This window comes from Balaenoptera borealis (genome assembly GCF_965194805.1).
Source record: "Balaenoptera borealis genome assembly, chromosome: 8".
Classification (NCBI taxonomy): domain Eukaryota; kingdom Metazoa; phylum Chordata; class Mammalia; order Artiodactyla; family Balaenopteridae; genus Balaenoptera; species Balaenoptera borealis.
Genome location: NC_138865.1, coordinates 16,101,272 through 16,123,809, shown reverse-complemented (window position 1 = coordinate 16,123,809; position 22,538 = coordinate 16,101,272). Strand labels below are relative to the sequence as shown.

The 22,538-nt window shown below is 53.2% G+C and overlaps 1 protein-coding gene across 2 annotated transcripts in view; it reads left to right on the top strand.

Moving 5' to 3' along the window:
* Positions 1–636: 636 nt before the first annotated feature.
* The window catches only part of BMP1 (bone morphogenetic protein 1), a 40,070-nt gene continuing 18,168 nt past the window's right edge, over positions 637–22,538 (top strand). For both annotated transcript variants that reach the window (XM_082403074.1, XM_082403075.1), the window contains exons 1-8: positions 637–1,054; positions 8,111–8,224; positions 10,791–10,955; positions 11,145–11,262; positions 11,566–11,744; positions 12,468–12,573; positions 14,063–14,187; positions 14,701–14,816. In XM_082403074.1, coding sequence (XP_082259200.1) covers positions 901–1,054; positions 8,111–8,224; positions 10,791–10,955; positions 11,145–11,262; positions 11,566–11,744; positions 12,468–12,573; positions 14,063–14,187; positions 14,701–14,816 — 1,077 coding nt within the window. In that variant the 5' untranslated portion in view covers positions 637–900. The remainder of the gene's footprint in view (positions 1,055–8,110; positions 8,225–10,790; positions 10,956–11,144; positions 11,263–11,565; positions 11,745–12,467; positions 12,574–14,062; positions 14,188–14,700; positions 14,817–22,538) is intronic.

Here is a 22,538-nt window from a genome sequence, read left to right as displayed (position 1 = left end):
GGGTGTACCTCGTCTATCCTCTCACATGCCTCAGTCCCGCTCTTGGTGGGGGCCAGCCAGGGGAAGGCTAGGGCCTTGGGCGCGCCAAGCGGGTTTTCCCATTCTCCCCCGGTCCCAGGGTGATGAAGCGAGGGGACTGGGGAGCAATCCGCGGGCTTCAAGCGCCCTCCAGTGGCGTCTCCCGAGGGAGGGAGCGAGACGGAGACGGCGAGAGACAGGACAGAACTAGAGGGACAGGGACCGAGATGGGAGAGCGCGAGGGTCCGAGAAAGGCAGACAGCGAGAGCCGCAGGCGGGGAAACACGGCCCAAAATCGGGGGACGGAGCGAGGCGGAGGCGGCACGATTGACCCGACGGTGTGTTTCGCGGCCCGGGAGGGGGCGCCGGGCCGGACACCCCGGGGCCCGGCGCCCGGCGCCCCCTCTCCGGCCCCGCCGCCCCGCGCCCCGCGCCTCCCGAGCCCCCTCCCGGCCGGCCAGCTCTACACCCTCCCCGCCTCCGGCTGGCGCGCGTCCCGGCCCGGCCGAGCACGGTCCCGGCCCCGAGGGGGGCCGAGCTCCAGGCGAAAACCCGCCCTCCAGCGAGCTCATTTCCCTAAAGAGGGGGAGAGGGAGGGAGGGAGAGAAGGAAAGAGACGGAAAGAAGGGAAGGGAGAGCGGAGAAGCCGGGCCGGAGAGGGGGCGGGAGACAGGAAGGAGGGAGGGCGAGGAGAGGGAAGGGGAAGAGGTAGGGAGAGCGCGGGGGGAGAGCGGGCGGCCGGGAGCGCCCTCCCCTCGCCGCCAGTCCTCCGCTTCCCCTCTCGTCCGCTCCCGCGTCCGGGCGCGACCCGCCGCCGCCGCCGCCGCCGCCGCCGCCGCCGCCGCCGCCGCCACCGCGCCCGCCGCCGCCGCGCCCGCCAGCATGCCCGGCGTGGCCCGCCCGCCGCTGCCGCTGCTGCTCTGGCTGCTGCTGCTCGCGCGCCCGGGCCGGCAGCTCGACTTGGCCGACTACACCTATGACCTGGGGGAGGAGGACGACGCGGAGCCCCTCAACTACAAAGACCCCTGCAAGGCGGGTAGGCGCCCCCCACCCCACCGGCCGGTCCCGGGGCGCCCGGGCCGGGCGCGGGCGGGCCGAGGCTGGGAGGGAGGCGCGGGCTGCTGAGGGTTCGGGGTTGGGGGAGGACAGTCCGGTGTGGGAAGCCGGGAGCTGCCTGGTTGGCAATGCAGTGGGGAACAAAAGAAAGAGGGAGAGAGGGAGGGGGAAGTTTGGGGGACTTTTAGGGACTGAAGTTTTGCTGCTGTTGGGGGGAGCTGCCGTGGCTGTCTCTGGTCTCTCCCAGAGGATTCCTGCCCGGGTCCCAGGAGAAACCTGCTGCCAAGGAGGCTTTTCCTTCTACTGGAAACTTTTCCGGCCAAACTCCTCTGTGTGTGTGTGTGTGTGTGTGTGTGTGTGTGTGTGCACTTTTCCCTTCTCCCCCATCCCGGGCTCCAGCACACTGGTGTTTTCCAGCCTGTCTGTCTAGGCTGCCCTGGGGCTGCACGTCTGTCCCGCTGGGTTCAGGGAGGCCTATATCTCCAAGGAGCAGGTCTCCTGAGGCCCCCACCCAGCAAGTGGAAGAAGAAAGTTTTTCAAGGGATCCTCTGAGATCATGCCCACTGGGAATCCCATGTTCCCCACCAGCGGCAGCAGGTTTCTGACCTCGGAGACAGCTGTCAAAGTCAGAGAAGCCAGCCCAGGACAGGGACTTAACTTCTGCCCGTGTGCCAGAGGACCCTACTAAGGCCAAGTGGGGTGGAAAGGGGAAAAACAGAGAACTCAGATACTGTAGGTCAGTTCTCTCTGTCCCACAGACACTGGAGGCTAATTAGCCCAGGTCAGGGCCCCGGAGTGTGTGTGTGTGTGTGTATGTGTGTTCTTTGTCCACGAAGACCCCATGTAACCCTTTCACTCCTGCTGGGCCCAGAGGGATTCCCCCCCCCCCCCCCGCCCCACAGAGTGACCAGATGGTCATGCACTCCAGCCGTTTGCCTGATCGGATGACCCTGAACAGGCTGCCTGGGACAAGAGAACACACAGGGCATTAGATATCAGAACCTTCGACTTCCTGCCTCTGACTTCAGACTGTCTCCAAATAGCCAGAGCCAGGGCAGTGGCACAGTGCCTGGAGTTCTAGAAGTGCCTGTGTGGAGCATGAGGTGTTGGGGGGCAGGTTGCTCTGGTCCTGACCCGGGGGACCCCTCTTTGGGTGATGGATCAGAGCAAACTGCAGGAATAAGAGTCCTTCCAGTGCGAGGAGGAGAAGCCAATCCCCCAGCCCTTGCTCCTCCACCCCTGCTGGGCTGTGAGCAAACCAGACATTGGCCTCCATCTTTCTCGCTGGGCTTGGGGTGGACATGAGGCTAAGTGGACAGAGCGTGGGCTTTGGAGGCAGGCAGACCTAGCTCTCAATCCTGGACCCATAACTCATTAGCTGTAGTGTCTTGGGAATGGTAATTATCATCTCTGAACTTTGCTTTTCTCACCTGTAAAATGGAACTGATAATACGATTCTCCGATTCTCCGTAGAGTTGGTGGTAAGGATTAAATGAGAGAACATATATAAAATGCATATGAGAGCTTAACACTCAGTAAGCACTAAATAAATGTTGGTGGCCTACCTGCTGTTTTCTGTGCCTCACGCTCTGACTTCATTTTTTTCTGAGGGAATAGGCTTGGTTTTCAGGAGAAAGGAGTGTCTCCCTAACCCCATCCTTGTGTCACTTATTCATTCAACTGATCTACATTTACTAAATGCCTAAGAGGTGCCAGGCCCTGGCCTTGATGTTGTGGGAGATACAGAGAATTATAAGTCATGCCCCCTGCCCTCAAGGAGCTTACAGTCCAAAAGGGGCACAAGACACACGTGGACATAATCAACTGCACAAACCAAGGAGGGAAAGCCCTAAATGCTCAAGGAGCCTCTTGCCCCTCTGCAGCCCTGGTGGTGGTGGTGGCAGAGAAACAGTGATCACAGCAAGCTGGGAAGTTTGGGGAGGTCTTCGTGGAGAAGGAGGGCTGGGCAAGGTCTTAAAGAATAGGTAGGAAGCCAATCTGATGTATTTCACTACCAGTTGGAAATTGGAGGGATTTGAGCAGCGGGAGGCTGAGGGCTCTATCCCCAGTCTCAGATTTCATGGAAGGGTGGGGCTAGCTGAGCTGGAACTTCAAATGAGGACTCTGGAGAAAGTTCTCCACTGGGGCTCGGGGCTCGTGGGGCTCATGGGGAGCTGGGCCAGGCCTGGGGGTGGCCAGGAGGGTCTGACAAGGCCAAGATTCAGGGTCAGACCAGGCTTCCCTCCTGGGTGTGACTGGTGCAGCCCTGCCTCCCTCCGACCTGACTCCTAAGACCCCACACCAACACCCTCAGGCCTCAGGTCCCCAGGCTCTTTCCTCTGTTTGTGTTAACCTCTCCTGCCGGCCTTCACCTCTTGCCCCCTCTGAGCCCTGCCCTCCAGATGCGGGAGGTGGCAGTGGCAGGCGTGTCTGGCTTTACTTCCTTTGGATGCACCTGGCTGTGCCTGCTACCTCTACCCGCTTGATGCTCTCCAGCTCTCTCCTCTTCCTCTCCGCCACGTGCGAGGAGGACCAAGAATGAAAGCCCCATTGACTCCCTGGCTCACCTGTGATCGCTCAGGAGAGCGGGGCCTCTTCATTTGAGGTCACCTCTTGCTATTACCATCAGAGTGATGGTTTACTGTTTCAGTAAGGACAAAATTAAGACCCTTGATACCCTGGAGAGGTGCCTGGATATTCTGGGCAAGATCAGAACAATGGGCAGGAAGCCAGGCTGGCTTGTGTGTGCTCAGAGCTGGTTCCACCAAGCCCTCTCCCTCTCTCCCAGGGAGATTGCGAGTCAGCCCTGATTTCTTGTATGTTGGGATGCCAAACCATCAAGGGAATCCTTCCCTAAGATTCCCAGTTCCATTTGGCTGCCCCAGATGACTCAGGACTCTGGGAGGGACCTTAGAGGCAGGAATTGGGACACAGCTGCTCCCATCAGCAGAGAAGCCCACAGGGATTCTCCTGAGCCAGCAAGGACCTTACTTCAGCCTCAGCTGGCAGCTCAGAGGTCTGCTTTGGGGAGGTGAGGTGGGCCAGTAGCTCACCAGTCCTTGTCAGCATCCCCATCCCAGGGGCTTTGTAGCCCAGATTTGGACTTCAGGGGGCCTCAGAGGAGTAGGTTATCAGCTCCAGAGGTTGAGAAACAATTCCTTCTCTTGCCAGACCACATTCCCCCTCCAGACACGCTGAATGAGTCACCCACCCACCTATACCCCTGCTCCATGAGTCACCTTCTCTTTTAGGTGCCCCAAGGGAGGAGGAAAAGTCTTACAATCTCCCTGGGCTCCAGATGGAGGGGGACCGATGGGACTCCCCCAGAAGAAGGAACTCTCAAAAATTCTAGTTTCTCCAGGGATTTTGGGAGAAGATATTGGGGGAGGGGAGGGAGTAGAATGTATCACTCCTCAGGCCACTAAAGCTTACCTCCTAAGGAGAGCTAGGGGAATCGGCTAATCTCTCTCTCTCTCCTCTCCCCTCTCCATTTCTAAAGGTGCCCCTCTCCTTCTGGGGGTGTAGCCTGTGAAATGGGGTATGCACGTGCAGTTCTTTGTGTGTTTGAAAACACTAGGGCTTGCACAGGGAAGTAGTGAAGAGTGTGTTTTTTGCACGTTTGTGGGTGTGCCCCTGCTTTATGGGCAAGTCTGTTCAACTGTGCATGTTGGTACTCCTGAGTACATGTAAGTGCGTGTGCAAATGTGCACCTGTGTGTAAATGTACACTGTGATTAAGTACACGCAAACACTCGCAGGAGCTTAAGCGTGTCCTCCCCCAGCAAGAAGCTTGCATCTGTGTAATGGGACATGCGTAGTGTGCCTGGTACACATGGCTTTGGGGCTCCATCACACCAGCCAGGCTCCTCTCCCTCCCCGTAAAAGGGGAGGAGACTGCAGTGAGGCGGCCGACCTGAAGGATGCGCTACTTACTCTCTTCTTTCCTCTCCTGCTGGGGGGCGGGTGGGTGTGTGTGTGTGTGTGGTGGGGGGGAACTGGCTATGGAGCAGCCATGAGTGCTCCTGGCTGGTTTACAGCCGGAAAACAAAACAAAAACTTTTGATCCCGTGTTGAAAACAACTACTATCCTGACCTTGACCCTGACCCAGGGCTTCCTTCCTGGTAAGGACGGGCATCCTGGACTCTCCAGGATCCAGATTCCCTAGCTTCCCCGGAGGGCATCCCAAATGGACAGGGCTTTCAGGCCCAGGTCCTGGCCATCAGGCTCTCCTGCCCACCCCCATCTCTCCCCTCCCCCCTCAGTTCCCACGCATTCTTCAGTCATGACATTCCCACCGCAGGGCGCTGCTGGCAGTGAGCTCCGTGGCTAGGCTAGCCCAGAGCGTGTCCCGCCTTCCGCTCACCCTGCCCTCCACGCCGCCTTGGTCCCACAGGCCAACACAGTTCTGTGGCCTCTGTACTTGGAATTTAAGGTTCTGCTTCTGAGCACCTGGGGGCTTCACTCAGCCAGGAGGCCAGTGTGGGTGAAAACTCTGTGCCCTTGAAAGTAGAGAGCTAAACTTGAGATTATAGGGCTACTATTGGGGCGATATTAACAGTGGCCATTCCATGGCTTCTTACTGTGCTCCAGGCTTTGTGCTAGATGCTTTATTTACATGCCTTATTTCATGCAGTAATCCTGGGAGACAGATTCTTTTATTTGTTCCTTTTTTATATAGGAGAAAATTGAGGTTTAGAAGAGTTCATATGACTTGTCTGTGAGAAGTAGTCAAGCTGGGATTCAAAGACAGGTCTGTCTGACTCCAAAGACCTTGCTGTTTGCAGCTATGTCTGAAGATGAGTCTAAATGTCCAGCCACATGTGTACTTGGTGATGTCTGCGGGTGTGGCTGTGTGAGCCTGGCGGTGCAGTGTCTGTGCAAAGGTGCAAAGTGAGCAGAGGTGTGGGAGCATTCACGTGGGACATGAATGCCCATATGAACACTGGCACATAGGACCCGCCACCACCTCCGTGGGGTGCACCTCCCATCCCATATCCTTGCTAAGGTCACCCTTGCATGTCAGCTGAGAAGCGCCTTGTATTGCTGTCCCATCAATTGCTGAGCCAAGGCCGCCAAGGGTGATGTTTTCAATAAGAGAATCTTTCCCGTGTGGAGGAAGAACTTCTGGACCACCTACCAGCTGGTGAACTTGGCCAAGGCATTTCCCCTCTCACATCCAAGTGTTTTGATCTCTCAAGTCAGGGAGGTGGGCTCGAATCTAGCCACTAGCTTATCTCTCCAAGAGTTTGTAATGGGACACTCCTAGGCAAGCGTATGGGTGGAGCTTGGCTTAATGGGCATGTCCCTGGTGGGCCAGGATTAATTAATTCATCAATATGAATTCATTAATATGAAAGCACTTTGTCAACTGGAAAGCACCACATAAATTTCAACAGACATTTACATAAGGTGTCATTATTGCTACTATTACTGGCTTAATGGGCTTGGAACTTGCAGTTGGGTTTGTGTGTGTTGGAGCTTCTGCATGTGTGTTTTAGGACTGTCTGTGATGTGTGTATTTTTTGGTGGATGTGTGTGTCTGAGTGAGTATTTAGAATATGGGTTCTGCAAGATGATGAACTTCAGTGCAGTGAGCGCTGGACTGGGAATCAGGAGGCGTGAGTTATAAATCCAGCCTTTGTAGTGACTAGCAACATGGTCTCAGTTAAATCATTGCCCTTCTGGGCTTCAGTTTCCACATCTGTAAAATGGAAATTTGGCCTAGATAACTGCTAAAGTCACTCTCGCATTCTGCCCATCCAGCTCCAGGTCACATCTATAGAATAGTGTGTGTCTGGGGCACGTGTTTGCAAGCCCAAAGAATATCGACGTGACCCTTCACTTGAACAAACGTTATTGAGTGCCTCCCACCAGAAGGGGTGGTATGGGTGCTGCTTGTGCATGCAGGGTTGTCTCTGTGACTTTTATAGCTCTGTTTTTGGTGGCATGGCTGTGGATGTCACCATGTGTCTGGAGGAACACTGGCCCATGTGTCTGATTCTGTGTTGATGAGTAGGGGTGTGTGTGTGTGTGTGTGTGTGTGTGTGTCCACCCAGTGGGCCATCTGGGGAGGAGAAACCTGTGTGCAAGGCCTCAAGGTTAAAACAATTTGTGTAACGCTGCCCACCAGGCCTGTGTAGCGCTTGGGATGAGAAGCAGATGTCACTGTGGGTGGAGCTGGGGGGAAGCTGCTCTCTGCTCCACCTCCAGCCCAGCCTCTCACCTCCCCCACAGCAGCCCAGCATGAAGCTTGCATCTGAGCTCCTTCCAAAGCGCTCAGCTCCAGGGCCTCTGTTTCTCAAAAAGCAGATAGACTGCTTAACCCATCCCTCTGGAAACCTCAGCCCCCAGCTCCAGAAATCAAAATGTCCCGTTAGATGGGTTCTTTTCCCCCAGGCCTTTCTTCCTCCAGAGAGGGGACTCTGAGACTTAGAATATGAATCACTTGAGAACTATTAAAGCTTTTCCTCCAAGCCCATCAGGTGTCCTGGCTCCCCTCAATATACGCTCCCCTCAGTGTAATCGAAATGGCATTTGTTGAGTGAATTCCATATGCTCAGCACAAAGCTAAGGTTATGGGCCCCCGAAGTAGACACTCTGTCCTCTCATCCCCTTTCATTTTCTTGGTAGCACCCATCCCTTCCTGGAATTCTCGAGCTCCGTATTTGTTTACTTGTGTTTCTTTGAAGGTCAGTTTCCTGCGAGCAGGGACCTCTTCTGTCTTGCTAATCACTGGAGTAGCGCCGGCCCATAGTAGGTGCTTACTAAGCATTTGCTAAAGAATGATGGAATAAATGACACGACTGTGGCTTTGAGGAGCTAACAGTCTGGTGGGGGTGGGCATCCGCTTTGCTGAGATTCCAGCTGAAAAATGATCATGAGTTTCCCAAGAGATCCTCAAAGCCCCCATGTCCCTTCCCCTTCCTCAGAAGGCACTTGAGGATTACAGTTGCTGGGGCCAGGGGCTGTGCCCACAGGGCTGGGCTTTCAGTGCTGGGTAGGGGGACTGACTCGCCCCGGCTTCTTCTCTCTCCAGCTGCCTTCCTTGGGGACATCGCCCTTGATGAGGAGGACTTGAGGGCCTTCCAGGTGCAGCAGGCTGCGGATCTCAGACAGCGTGCAACCCGCAGGTCTTCCATCAAAGCTGCAGGTACACCCAGTACGGGCTGGCCCCTCTCTGTCTCAGAAATGGGTTCCAGAATTGGAAAAACAAGGAACCTCCCTGTTCCCAGCCAGGGCCTCCCAGGACAGAGGCCATGAGCCTGAACCCAGCATAAGGGCTTGTCTTCCCTTGGGATATCTTTATCCCTTCCCCAGAGCAGTGGCAAGTGTAGACATACCCAGAAGCTAAGCACCCACATTGCTTTTTGCTTCCAGTTTACAAAGTACTTTCAAAAACATTGTCTAACTTGACTGTCCCCAATCACCTTCACAGGTAGGTCAGGACAACTCCCACTTTACAGACACAGATCTTCCTCAACTTATGGTGGTGTTACATCCTGATAAACCCATCATAAGTTGAAAATATCTGAAGTCGAAAATGCATTTAATACACCTAATCTACTGAACATCATAGCTCAGCCCAGGCTACCTTAAAGGTGCTCAGAACACTTACACTAGCCTACTGTTGGGCAAAATCTTCTGCCACAAAGCCCATTTTATAATAAAATGGTGAATCCCTCACGTAATTATTGAATACCGTCCTGAAAGCGAAAAACAGAACGGTGGTCTGGGTACAGAATGGTTGTGAGCGTACGGGCTGTTTCCCGTCGTGATGGTGTGGCTGGCGGGGAGCTGCGGCTCGCTGCCGCTGCCCAGCATCTCAAGAGAGGATCACACTGCCTATCACTAGCCCAGGAAATTCAAAATTCGAAGTACGGTTTCTACTGAGTGTGTTATCACTTTCGTACTATCAAAACGTTGTAAGTAGAACCATCGTAAGTCAGAGACCATCTGTACAGAAACTAAGAGTCACAGAGGTAATGTGACTTGCTCAAGGTCCCAAAGCTAGTCAGTGGCAAAACTGGGACAGGAGCCCAAGGCTTCTCCAAATCTCAGGCTCTTTGCTCCACATCACCGTCCCTCCTGGCTTCCTCTCCTGCTCCCGCTTTGCAAGCCTCTACGCATCCTTTAAAGCCCATCTCAAGAGCTTCTCTTGTGAAATCTTCCCTGATCGTCCCCAAGTCCTGACCATGCCACCATTTGCTGTGCTCTTTCCTCTGGGCTTACACTGATAGCATCTCACAAGTCGCACCACACTGCAATGATTTGTTTCTATGTCTCTCTCCCCAGCTGGACTCAAAGCTCTTCAAGGTCAGGGTGGGTCCAAGTCCCCCCGGCCCCAACAAACCTGGCACTTGTGAATGGGTGAGGGAATGGGAGGGTTGAGGGCCTGGGCTGTCTTGGTTCTGTCCATCCTTCTCACCGCTCTGGAACGTGGTCCTGCTCACAGGTAACCCTCCCATTGCCCAAGTGGGGGATTCTCACCTGGGACCTGTTCTGGGCACACTCTGGTGGTGCCAGGCAGTTGTCCTGTCTGGCAGGAGGGAGGATCCTGGCATGGGCAGGCCATGGAGTAAAGGTCAAACTACCCCAGAGAGCAGCTGGCATTGGAGGGTGACCTGGTAGCCTGGTAACTAGCAAGGCTTACTTGACCTTAGTGGGGATTAGTAGACACGGGACAAGAGGAAAGCAGAATGGAGATTTGGATAACTTGGACTTGCCACTAACCCACCATCTGACTTTGCGCAAATCTTGGGCTTTAGTTTCCTCATCTGTCAAATGTAGATAGCGACACTGGCCCAGTCCATCCAGAGAGCTACTGTGTCAAATGAGGACATGTACTTGGGAATACTTAAAGAGGACATCAAGTTCTGTATGCTCCACAAATATGAAGGTTTATTGGCTGAGACGGGACTGTTTCCTAGTCTCGGGTCCCCTGCAGGTCTGGGGAAACGAGTACACCGCTGTTCTCTTTTTCACTGACAGTCAGTTCTCTCTGTTCATGGTAGTTATGAATAGAGTTATAGAATAACCTTACAGTTATTCCATAAAGTCACTGCGAACACTGAATTAGCAAATTCTGTGCCATTACTCCTAGGAGAAATACAGGGTTAGGTTCCTGCAAGCCTCTGGTCACGTTTTCATCAACTCATTAATACGTAACCCAGTCTTATGTGTGTTTCTATTTAAAGACATCTTAATTAATATAGCATTGATTCATTAACGTTGAACTCATGGCCAACAGCACTGTAACTCATGCCTGAACAAAGCTTCTCTAACCCAGGTATTTTCTCCATAAGGTACATCCCAGCCCTCTTGCACTTGGGAACACTAGACACCCCTTCAGCACTACAGGGGGGTAAGGGGAGGGTCATTTTAAACAGCAAACTCACCAAGAAAAAGCACAAAATGCAAAAAATGTTGCATTAAATAGATTGTGAAAAAGATATTTACAGTATAAGCTGAAACAAGAAGGCAGCTTGCCTTGTTCAGGCTCAGCTGGGATCATGCCTGTTGGGTGACTTAAATTTTTCACTGCTCTGTGCATGACAGCAAGTGACCATGAAAGAGCTGAGGGTATTGATTTGTGGGTTACAAAGAAATTTTACTGAGCGGGCAAATACGGAATCCCTAGATAATGAGGATCGGTTGTAATTTGCTTCTTCTTGCTCTTCTTTCCCTTGCGACCAAATGCCTTCTTCTTTCAATTTCAGGAAACTCTTCCACCCTCAACTGTCAGAGCACTAGTGGGCAGCCGCAGAGGAGAAGTCACGGGAGATGGAGAAGCAGGTCCCGGAGCCGGAGGGCAGCAACGTCTAGACCAGAGCGCGTGTGGCCCGATGGGGTCATCCCCTTTGTCATTGGGGGAAATTTCACTGGTGAGCATGATGTCGGGCGTGTGGGAAGCAGCCTGCACCCTGGCCTGGCCTCAGGACAGCCCTGTCGCGCATGATGGTGTGAGTGGTACCTTCTGCCTGTCTGTCCAGTGAATGGCTGACTCTTTAGCAATGGGTGGAAGTGGGCCCACCTGGACAGCTGTGACAGCCTGGCCTCCCTTGTCCTGGCAGGCAGCCAGAGGGCAGTCTTCCGGCAGGCCATGAGGCACTGGGAGAAGCACACCTGTGTCACCTTCCTGGAGCGCACAGACGAGGACAGCTATATTGTGTTCACCTATCGACCCTGCGGGTGAGCAGGGGCCCCTGGGCTCTGTACCCTCGGCCGTCGCCCCAACCCACGTTCTGTCCTGAGCACTGCAGCTGTCCCATCTGGGCACAGCCCTGCGTCATCTGTCCCCTCCCGCCATGGGGCATTTCCCCAGGAGCTGCCCCGGATGTGGCTCAGACCCCAGCACACAGTCCGGGCATCGCGCACTCGGGTCCCTCCCCAACCCCTCCGCTCCCTGGCCCCCCCCGGCAGCCACACCCGACCCCTGAGTGGATGCACTCCCCCAGCTCGGGACCGCCCCCCTGAGCTGGCCCCGCCCTCCAGGTGCTGCTCCTACGTGGGCCGCCGTGGTGGGGGCCCCCAGGCCATCTCCATCGGCAAGAACTGTGACAAGTTCGGCATCGTGGTCCATGAACTGGGTCATGTCATCGGCTTCTGGCACGAACACACGCGGCCCGACCGAGACCGCCACGTCTCCATTGTGCGCGAGAACATCCAGCCAGGTACGCACCTCTGCCTGCCCCTCCAGGGCTCCTGGTCAGGGTGGGAGCTGCTCCCTCAAGCCATCACCTTTGGTCAACTCAGCATTATAGTCCCAGCCAGCTGGATAGTCACAGCCCTGCCTGGGGTCCAGACCCTTCCCCTGCAACATCTCCTCCGGGTCAGTAGCAGCTCAGGGACTGCAAATCAGTTGCCAGACGGGGGGCCAGGACAGGTCCAGGTCCTGCACACAGGGGCTGTCTGGAGCAGCCAGAACCCACCTGGCCTTTAGGGTGGCGGGTGGGAAGGGGTCGGCCCATCCCCCATGCTGCCTCAGCCTTTCTCTTCACTTTTACCCAGTCTCCTGCTCTCTGCCTATGCTGTCCTCTAAGGGTTTTTTCCTCTCTCCTTTCTTCCCACTGTGCTCTCTTTCTTCCCTCCCTTCCTGCTTCCTCCCTTTCTCCCCAGGCCTCCTCCACTCTTCACTGCTCTCATCTCCCTGCGGTTCTAGAACTGGGCACCTCCTTCCCATCTTCCCTTGAGCCACCCACCCCCCCTGCTGGACAGACTCTTCTAGAGACCCGCCCCTCCCCCAGGCTTCCCTTGGCAGCTGCCCAGACCCTCAGGTAGGGGGGCACCTCTCAAGTGCAGGGAGGACCCCGTTCCCCACCCTGAAAAGGTAGCACTGCGTCCCGCACAGACCCGCCCGCTCCCACCTCCCCACACCCTTTTCCTGGTCTTCGCAGGGCAGGAGTATAACTTCCTGAAGATGGAGGTCCAGGAGGTGGAATCCCTGGGGGAGACCTATGATTTTGACAGTATCATGCACTATGCCCGGAACACATTCTCCAGGTGAGAGATGGGGCCCAGCCTCTTCTGGGGCAGCCCGGGCCTGCCCTCCGTAGGCCTCCCGCTTTGCACTAGCCTGCCCTGCTGGGGTCGTTGGCGAGGACAAGGGTGGGCCTCTGGGTGGCTGCGGCCCCCAGGCAGAGGACCCGTGGGTGCTGCCTGCCCTGCTGTCCTCTTCCGTGATGGGTCCATGGCAGGGCCGGGACTCACACAGCCTGGGCTCTTCACCTAGTACTGGGCACACCTGGCCCGGGAGGCTGAAACCCAGCCGCTGTGCAGCCGCGTGGTGTGCTGTGGCCCCGGAACCGTATCCGCCCGAAGGAGCTGAGCTTTTCCCTCAACCCTCAGCCAAAGGGGGCATGTCTTTCTGATGGGTCTGCCTTTTTGTAATTGGCTGATTGGCACAAAGTCTGGCTTCTGCCCTGGACCAACCCTCCTCCCCAGCTCACGAGCACATGTACACCTACTCTTTATCCTGGGCCTAGGTTCCCAGAAATCACAGCCAGAGCCCCCAGAGGTAGTGGCCCAGCCTCCCCGTCCCAGCTTCTCCTTAGCAGAGTGTGGGAAACAGCCCCTCCTCCTCCTCAGCCTCCCCCCCAAGCCCCCTGCACCCCAACTCGCACCCCCTCCTGGCCTTTCCCATGCCTGGCTCTGCCCTCATCCTCCGTCTCTGCTCTCCCAGACCCTGGCCCTCCCCCTCTCCTCAGACGCTCCTTCTAGACCCACTCTTCCTGCCTCCAGACCTGAGGGAACAGAGACCAAGGAAGGGTGGTGAGGTCATCCCACCCGCCACACCCACAGACCACCCCCTGTACATTTCCCACCACATCCCACCCCACCTCCTGCTGAGTTCTGCCCGGCTGGGTGTGAGTCAGGGGCCCTGGGGAGGTGGAGGGATGCCTGCTCCCCCTTCCTTCTGCTCCTCCCGGATGGAAACATCCAGGACCTAGCAGGCAGGAACTGAGGGGACAGGGGACGCTGATGGATCAGGAGCTAGCGGGGCTGTCCCTGGGGTCTGGTCTGGCCACGGTGGAGCCTGCCCTTTGGCCTTGTCCCAGGTGCCATCAGGAGTAGCCCGTGCCAGCAGGGCGAAGTGTTGGCCCTGGGTAGTCCTGGGAGAGGTGTAGTCAGGGCTGAATCAGCACAGGGAGCCTCAGAAGCAGGGCCGGGCAGGGCTGAGACACGACTGACGAGGGGTCTGGAGCTCTCCCAGGGCTGGGAGTTGGGCCAGACTGAGCCGGAGCACCGGTGGGTCCCCAGGGCCTCCTAGGTCCGTGTCCCCGGGGCTCCCCCGGGCCCTGTGGTGTGGCTGCCACGGAGCAGCGTGGCTGCTGGGCAGTGGGCAGTGTAATGACAGGGGAGACGTCTCCACCCGTCCCTGACCCTGCTGAGGAATGTCTGGGCTCTCGCGGGGTCGTGACCTTCGGTGCACGCGGGCCGGCCGCCCTCCTTCCCGTCGGATTCTCACCCAGGCTGGGCTTCTCCTCCTCAGGGGCATCTTCCTGGACACCATCGTTCCCAAGTACGAGGTGAATGGGGTGAAGCCTCCCATCGGCCAGAGGACCCGGCTCAGCAAGGGGGACATTGCCCAGGCCCGCAAGCTCTACAAGTGCCCAGGTCGGGGCAGGGGTGGGGACAGACCAGGGTGGGGGGGAGGGCAGGCCCTGGGGCCAAGAAGGTTGAGGCTGTGAGACTTAGAAAAGGCTGAGGCTGCCTGGTGTCGGGGGGGAGGGGGCACCCAGGGAGGGGGAGTGTTCAAGTTACAGACCCAAACTGGGGCTTGGCTCAGGTGGGGAGATGCCAAGCCACCCATCTTCTGAGGGTCTGTGAGAGTGAGGGACAGTAGGAGCAGAAAATGGGGGGCGCAGAGCGATTCTCAGGGAGTGAGATGGAGTGAGGCCCTCCGGAGGAGCTTGACCTTAACTCTGGAACCCATGTTGCCTTGACAACAGGGCATCCTGCAGCACTAGGTAGAACGGAAAGGAGAAGGGATGGATCTTAAAGGGACAGGGCCATCCCAGACTCTCTCCTCTTCCCCAAAGTATGCCAGGACTCAGGGCAGGGAAGCCAGAAAGTTGGGGGGATTGGGCACCTGCAGCCAGCAACCCAGTCATTTCCTTTCCTTGACAGCTTGCGGAGAGACCCTACAAGATAGCACGGGCAACTTCTCCTCCCCCGAGTACCCCAACGGCTACTCCGCCCACATGCACTGCGTATGGCGCATCTCAGTCACACCTGGGGAGAAGGTAACTGAGCATCCTCTCCTCTGCCAGGACCCCTGAGTAGGAGAGCTTAGTCCATGTGGCTGTGAGTGACCTACCTGGGGAATGTAAACTCATTCACCCTGCAGGATGATGAGAGGCTTCTACTAATAGTTATATATAAATGCTAACTTGTGAATAGCATTTACTATGTGCCAGGCATTTTTCTAAGTGCTTCTCAGATCCATTCATAGGCTTGTGCTTCTCAGATCCATTCACAGGCTTTTCATGTGGAGTCTGGACCTCTCACCTACCCCTGGACCTTCCATGTCCTTCATATTTTTATTGCTCCTAAGAGCTTTAAGGCTTTATTTCCCTTGATTGGAACTTGGTTCTTAATGTCCTAGTGCAACCTTGATCTGGGTTAGATTTTATTACCGGTCGCGTTGCTCATTCCAACAGCCCTCAAGATCATTTTGAATCAGAATTCCACCATCCAGCAGGTAGCTGTCCTCACTCTCCCATGAGCTCATTTGATAAGCATGTCTTCTGGGTCTTCCAAACCTGGCCTTTGATCAAAATATTGAACAGGACATGAATTAAAGCAGATCCAAGATCTCCCTCTGAATTGACATTGACCCAGTAATCTGCAGGCTTCGGGCAAAACTATTCCACTAGCTATGACTATGCTAAATGTCATTACCAGCCAGCCACCAGTCACCACCTTATTGACCAACCACCATATGAGCTGCTTCTGAGATGAGGCCTTTGTCATCTTTATGTCTCTGGCACAGGAAGTGACTAATAAATGCCGAATACATGGATGAATTGCCTTACCAAAACAAATCCACTGTTTCACCAGTTGGTAGATCCCCTTTTAAAAAGGAAGTGAGATTTGTCTGATGTACCTTGTTTCAAGTGAACCCAGACTGGCTCCTAGTAGTCAAGTGTTTCTTTTCTAAATGGTCATAGACCCTCTGTTTAATTGGGGATCACCATTGAACTCAGTGGTTTGCAATTCCCAGAATTCACTCTAAAGCCCCTTCCCAACACACGCATGTGCATGCACGCATGCATACAAACCCCTTTTGAAAACTGGGAAAGATTTTGTTCTGAGTTCTCAAGATTACAGACACTGCTCACATCTGCAAGTTATTTGAATGTCCTCTGATGTCATTTTTGAGTCTAGAGGCAAAAGCCAATTTAAAGAGGCGCTCGCTGACTCTCCTTCTGTATTATTGAGCTTCTATTTCCTTTCCAAACGATGCTGATTTTATTTTTTATAATTTGAAGATCATACTCACTTACGACAGACTTTTACTGAGAGCTGAGTAATTCCCTATCTCCCTTGGTTAACTTTCTACCATCTTCCCTCAAAAGTGAACCCACCCCTTCCTTGTTCTTCTTCTTGTTCTGAATCTAAGTTAAAAATTGCCGTCCTTTTCACTGGCTTGTAGTGACCTTGCCCTGGATTCCTTCATTCCTCTGCTGAGGGTTTCCAGCCTTTGGAAATCTCACCGTGGATAACAATAATAATAATAACAACTAATGATTATTGAGCATATGATTGGCCAGGCATGTGTTAAATCTCTGTGTTATGTCTTTTAGCACAACATTATAGGCTGGGTGCTAATGTTAGCCTCATTTTGTATATGAGAAAACAAACTTGGAAAAATTAACTTGCCCAAGATCTCATAGATCCTGGATTATGACATAAAAGTCTGTGATTGAAATACTGTGTGTATTCTAAAGCCTTGTCCCATTCCAACAACTAAGTGCCATTCGGCAACTTGTGTGGCCACTAGGTGCCCAGTGCTGGGCCCAGCCCTGGGGATGGACAGGTGCACGAGACAGTCCCCGGCCCTGCGGAGCACAGAGTAGGGTAGAGCATCACTTTCTTTCCCATTCAGGAGGTTTGCTCAGTTGGCAGGCATATGGCAACCTGGTCAGGACCCTCTTCTTTCCTTGCTTTGTGGGCTGGCATGGGCTGGCCCTAGTCCCTAGTGAGCACATGGCCTTGCCTTAGGAGGCTCTCTGTGCCTGGGACCTGCTCCCTTCATAGCTCCCACAAGACTCCCCATCCTTTTTCAGAGGCCTGCCTGGAGCTCCAGGGAGAGAAGTGGGCTATGGATAAAAATTCCAGATTAACCAATGCATGATTGTAGAAATGCAAAAAGTAAAACCCACCCATGGTCCTGGTTGAAACTGTAGAGTTGTAACTGAACCAAAGATGGAACCCTGGGGGACAGAAACATTTAAAGGCTGGGGAGTCAGAAGAGGATGGTATCATAAAATTGGCATGGCCACTCTTTGTTACTTACCAATTATGTGCCAAAGTACTGGCATCTTACATGCATGATCTCATTATTCCTCACAACCGTTTCATGACGTAGGTACTGTTATCCCTACTGGAGAGTGGAGGGAATTGAGGCTTAAAGTGCAGCAGTAGATCTGGCCAAGTTTGCTCAGGTAGCAATGGTGGAACCAGCATTCAGTTCTAGGACTGTCTGACTCCAAAGTCTACTCTTTCAACAGTAAACCTTAAATAAATCCACGTGTGTTAGCGGATGGACTTTGACATCTATTTGGCTCCTGAGAGGTTGTTTTTCACTAGCCTACCAGTTCTCAGCTTATTGCCAGACATGCAAGTGATAATGTAAAACTTATCTCGTAGAATTGTGCAAGTCGTAGGGATGTCAAACAGGAGAAAGAGCCACTTTGGAGGACTTCTTGGAGGATCCTCAAGTCTTTACACTGCACGTAATTAGCAACTGCCCTGAAGAGGATTTACAGTGTTTCCCAAGCAACGAAGGGAACTCCTTTATGAGCAGGAAAGTGGTTTCAGAAGGAGCCCATAGTCAAATGTTGCAGAGGAGCCAAGAAGATAAGAACTTAAAATGTTTTTGGATTTGGCCGTATCCACCCTCATTCCCATCAAGGTCCAACCCAAATTCTGCCTCCTCCCATCCCCCAGCTGGGCAGAGATGACCCCTCCCATCCCTCCTCTGCAAGGCCTGGGCTGGGTCCTCCCTTAAGTCCCTCTTCTCAGGCACTGAAGGGCGTAGAGCTCTGAGCATGGAGGGAAAGTTGATGCTCATTCTTTGCACAGCCGTTGGGCAAAATTGATTGGTAGGCCTGGGGAGGCCACGTGGAATGGAGGTTAGGGGTATAAGTTTAGGATTCAGAGTGCCTGGGTTTGACGCACAGCTGTGCTCTTTACTGGATGTATGATCTTGGGGAAGTTGCTTGCCCTCTCTGTGCCTTTGTTTCCCCATTTGTGAAATGAGCCTGGTGATAGTACCTCCCTCATGGGGTTGATACGAGGATTAAACAAGTTAATGTACATAAAGTGCTTAGGGCACTGCCTGGAACATAGTGGGAATTCAATCCATGTTGGCTGCTAGTATCATTCTACGGTCCTGATCTATTAAATGAGTGAGCCCTGGTCAACTTCCCCGGGTACCTCATTTGCCTCCCTCTATTTCCTGGGTTCTGATCCGGACCGTCCTTAGAACCCAATATCAAACTATCTAAGCAAATTCAACTCCAGGAGTGAAATTAACGTTTATCAAGTGGCATACACTGTCATATGGATGTGTGACATATATGTATGGCACCCGTGTCAGACAAGGTCATAAATTTTACGTGTATTAATTTAATTCCCCTAAGTCCTATGAGGCTGGTACTATTCCCGTTACCATCCTACAGATAAGGAAACAGAGGCCCAGAGGAGGAGTTAAATGAGGAAACAGGAGTTAAATGAGGCCTAAGATCTGACTGAAGCCAGACAACAGGTCCCCCAGGGTCGGCGTGTTCTCCCAACTCCTCCCTGAGAGCACCCAACAAGCATGAGGAATACTTCCCACACGCAGGGTGCCCCTGGGGACTCTGTACCCGTATCTCATTTACCCCCAACTTCCCAGTGGAGTCCTTACGGTCACCTCCATTTTTCAGAAAGAGACAGCGAGGCACAAAGTCAAGCCATGGGCCGGAGTCACCGGCCAGGAAGTGGCAGAGCTGGCCCAGTTTTCCTTGCCATAGGGCAGTGCCGCTGCCACCAGCGCACAGCTGTTTCCACACGACAGAAGTTGTTACAACTCTTAATTAGACACCTCCGGTCTCAATATAGCCGTGGCTGCGCCTCCCTGTAGGATGCCCCTGACTGCTAGCCCAGGTCTCTTCCTTCCACGTGAGGTGACCTCTGCTTCCTCCTGCCCGTGGCAGGTCTTGGGTGGGCCCTGTGGGGCTCTGCTGGCTGGGCACGGTTTATTCTTCGGAGGCCTGAATCCATCCCCCCTGGACAGAGTCACAGTTGTTTCCGGGGAGGAAGGGAAAGTGGCTGCCGTTCTCAGGGCTGCTTGCTGAGTGAAATTGATTGGCAGGCCCAAGGAGGCCACGTGGAGTAGGGGTTAAGGGTGTAAGTTTAGGAGTTAGGGAGCCCTCACTCGGCCCTCTGCATTCCTTCTTCCACCCAGCAGCTCTTCGAAAGGTATTTTTGTTGTTTGCTAGATATAAAGATAACATATGCATGTTGTAAAAATTTTGAGCAGTGTAGGAATGCCTAAGGTAAAAAGTGAATTTTCTCCCCTTGATCATCCTCCAAATCCCACTCCACAGAGACAACTAAGCATTGGTAACACTTGGGATGTCCTTCCAGACCCTTCTAGTGTGTGGGTGTGGGTGTGGGTGTGGGTGTGTGGCCTTCTGTAACTTGCCTTTCACTCAACAATAAATCACAGTCATCATTCCATGTCAGCACATATAGATCTACCTCAATCACTTTCCTGGTTGCTTGGCATCCCATCATCTTGATTGCCCTTAATTTAATTATTTAATCATCCCCTCAGGTCTCTTGATGGATGCTGATTTAAGTTTTTCCAAGCTTTCATTACTGCCAAAGTAAATACCTTGAAACTTAAATCTTTATACACTTGGGCAAGTATATTAGAATAGATTCCAAAAAGCAAAATTCCATTCAAGAAATATTTATTAAACAACTATTATGTGCCATGCACCGAGGATTCCATAGTGAATTAAACTTCCTCTGTGGTCATATTTGGTCATTTTCTAAAAAGATAAAATATTGGGTTAGAATTCCGGGCTTTCACTGCCGTGGCCTGGGTTCAATCCCTGACTGGGGAACTGAGATCCTGCAAGCCATGCGGCACGGCCAAAAAAAAAAAAAAAGGGGTAATATAGTGCACTTTTCTTTTAATTTTTAAATTTTTATTTATTTTTTGGCTGTGTTGGGTCTCCGTTGCTGCACGTGGGCTTTTGCTTGTTGCGACGAGCGGGGGCTACTCTTCCTTGCGGTGTGCGGGCTTCTCATTGCAGTGGTTTCCCTTGTTGCAGAGCATAGGTTCTAGGCGCACAGGCTTCAGTAGTTGCAGCACGCAGGCTCAGTAGTTGTGGCACGCGGGCTTAGTTGCTCCACGGCATGTGGGATCTTCCCGGACTAGGGATCGAACCTGTGTCCCCTGCATTGGCAGGCAGATTCTTAACCACTGCGCCACCAGGGAAGTCCCCTGTAATGCACTTTTCAAAACGTGATCTCACTTGATTACATCTCAGAGTAACAAAATTAATGAAAGCCCCCCCCAAACACAAACATATTTAAACTCATGTGTGAATCAAAAGAAAATATGAAAGATGGACCATGGGTTCCAAGTTAGGTCAGAAGAAATGTAAGTACAGGGGGGTGAAAGGCAGTGAAAGTACAACAGGCTCAGTAGATTGAAGGTTGCAGTGAACTGGAAGGATCGTTGAGCTCTGTGTACAGAGGGAGTGAGCAAGGAAAGATTGGGGCACATGGATGTAGAGTGGGGTCCTTGGATTTGAGATTATGGATGATAACAAGGTCCAGGGCATGATGTGCTGGCTGAGAAGGGGCAGAGAGAGGGTGAGAGAGGAGGTTAGGGAATGCAAAGGTCAGGAAATGGGAAGGATAGTTCAGGTGGATACTGAAAACACCAAGAAGGAACTTCCCTGCTGGCGCAGTGGTTCAGAATCCACCTGCCAGTGCAGGGGACACGGGTTCGAGCCCTGCTCCAGGAAGATCCCACATGCCGCAGAGCAACTAAGCCTGTGCGCCACAACTACTGAGCCTGTGCTCTAGAGCCCACGAGCCACAACTACTGAGCCCACGTGCCACGACTACTGAAGGCCACATGCCTAGAGCCCGTGCTCCGCAACAAGAGAAGCCACCACAATGAGAAGCCCACGCACCACAACAAAGAGTCGGCCCCGCTCGCCACAACTAGAGAAAGCCTGCGCACAGCAACGAAGACCCAATGCAGCCAAAAATAAATAAATAAAAATAAAATAAAATAAAAAATTAAAATTAAAAAAAAAAGAAGACACCAAGAATTCTGACGGGGTCGGTGCTAAAGTGACCATGAGCCAGGAGCTCTTCCTTGACCAGCGGCAGTATTGGCTGCAGACAGCAACTGCCAGCACCCGTGGGATCTTTTTCATTCTGGCCTCCACTCTGTCTGCCTCTAACACGGCAGTGAGCCACAGGGGAGATGGACACCCTTGTCCCCTTCTCCTCCAGCAGGGAACCCAGCTAGCACCTAACAGGTGGGCCCCTTGGGCCTTCTCGTGCCCACTGCACACTCCTCGCAGATGGGGGCGCCATTCTCTGGAGTCCCTGCTTGTTGGACTCTGAACATACAGCAGGCTTCAGGGCTCACTCCAGAAACTACTAAAGAAGCAGTTTCCCTCCTAGGAAGTGTGCTTCTCTACCTGTTCATATGCCCCCCTGCTGGGGAGACTTGGTACTTACCGAGGTATCAAACGTTCCTCCAGTATTAGGTGAACATTTGATGAGTTCAAGGGCTGAAATAAGTTTATGTGAAGGAGGTGCTTAGGGCAGTATCTATACGGATGTATTGCTGTGTTAGGGTGAGATGCTCTTTCCTCATTTTATGCACCATTTTATGCACCATTTTATGCAGAGGCGAGATTCAAACCCAGGCTCGTATGACTGGAGTCTTGAGTTTTTCACTAGGTGGTCTTTTCATGCATATGTCTTATTCTTCTAAGTCCTAAGTTCCTTGACAAGGACATATCTTTTTCTTTTTTTTTTTTCTTTTATTTATTTATTTATTTTTGGCTGCATTGGGTCTTCGTTGCTGTGCTCAGGCTTTCTCTAGTTGTGGCGAGCGGGGGCACCTGTTTGTTGAGGTGCGCAGGCTTCTCATTGCGGTGGCTTCTCTTGTTGTGGAGCACGGGCTCTAGGCGTGTGGGCTTCAGTAGTTGCGGCACACAGGTTCAGTAGTTGTGGCTCGTGGGCTCTAGAGCGCAGGCTGAGTAGTTGTGGTGCACGGGCTTAGTTGCTCTGCAGCATGTGGGATCTTCCCGGATGAGGGCTCGAACCCGTGTCCCCTGCATTGGCAGGCAGATTCTTAACCACTGCGCCACCAGGGAAGCCCTTTTTTTTTTTTAATTGAAGTATAGTTGAGTGTCTTAAACCCATTCTTGGGAGGCATACAGACCTGATATTCCCTTCAGCGGGTAGCACGAGCCCTGCCTAGAACCAGCATTCAGTAAATACGTGATAATGGGTAACTCAGGCCTTCTTCCCTCTGCTCTTCCTCTCTGAACCCTTCATTCCCGTTCAGACCGCCCCCTGCCCCTGGTCCCACATGCCGCCCTGGGCCCTTTCTCTCACCAAGGAGACCTCTTCCCTCTAAAGATGCTGTAATTTATATTATTTAAGTTGACCATGAGGAGAGCTGGGTTTGTTTAACCCTAAGCAACGGCTCC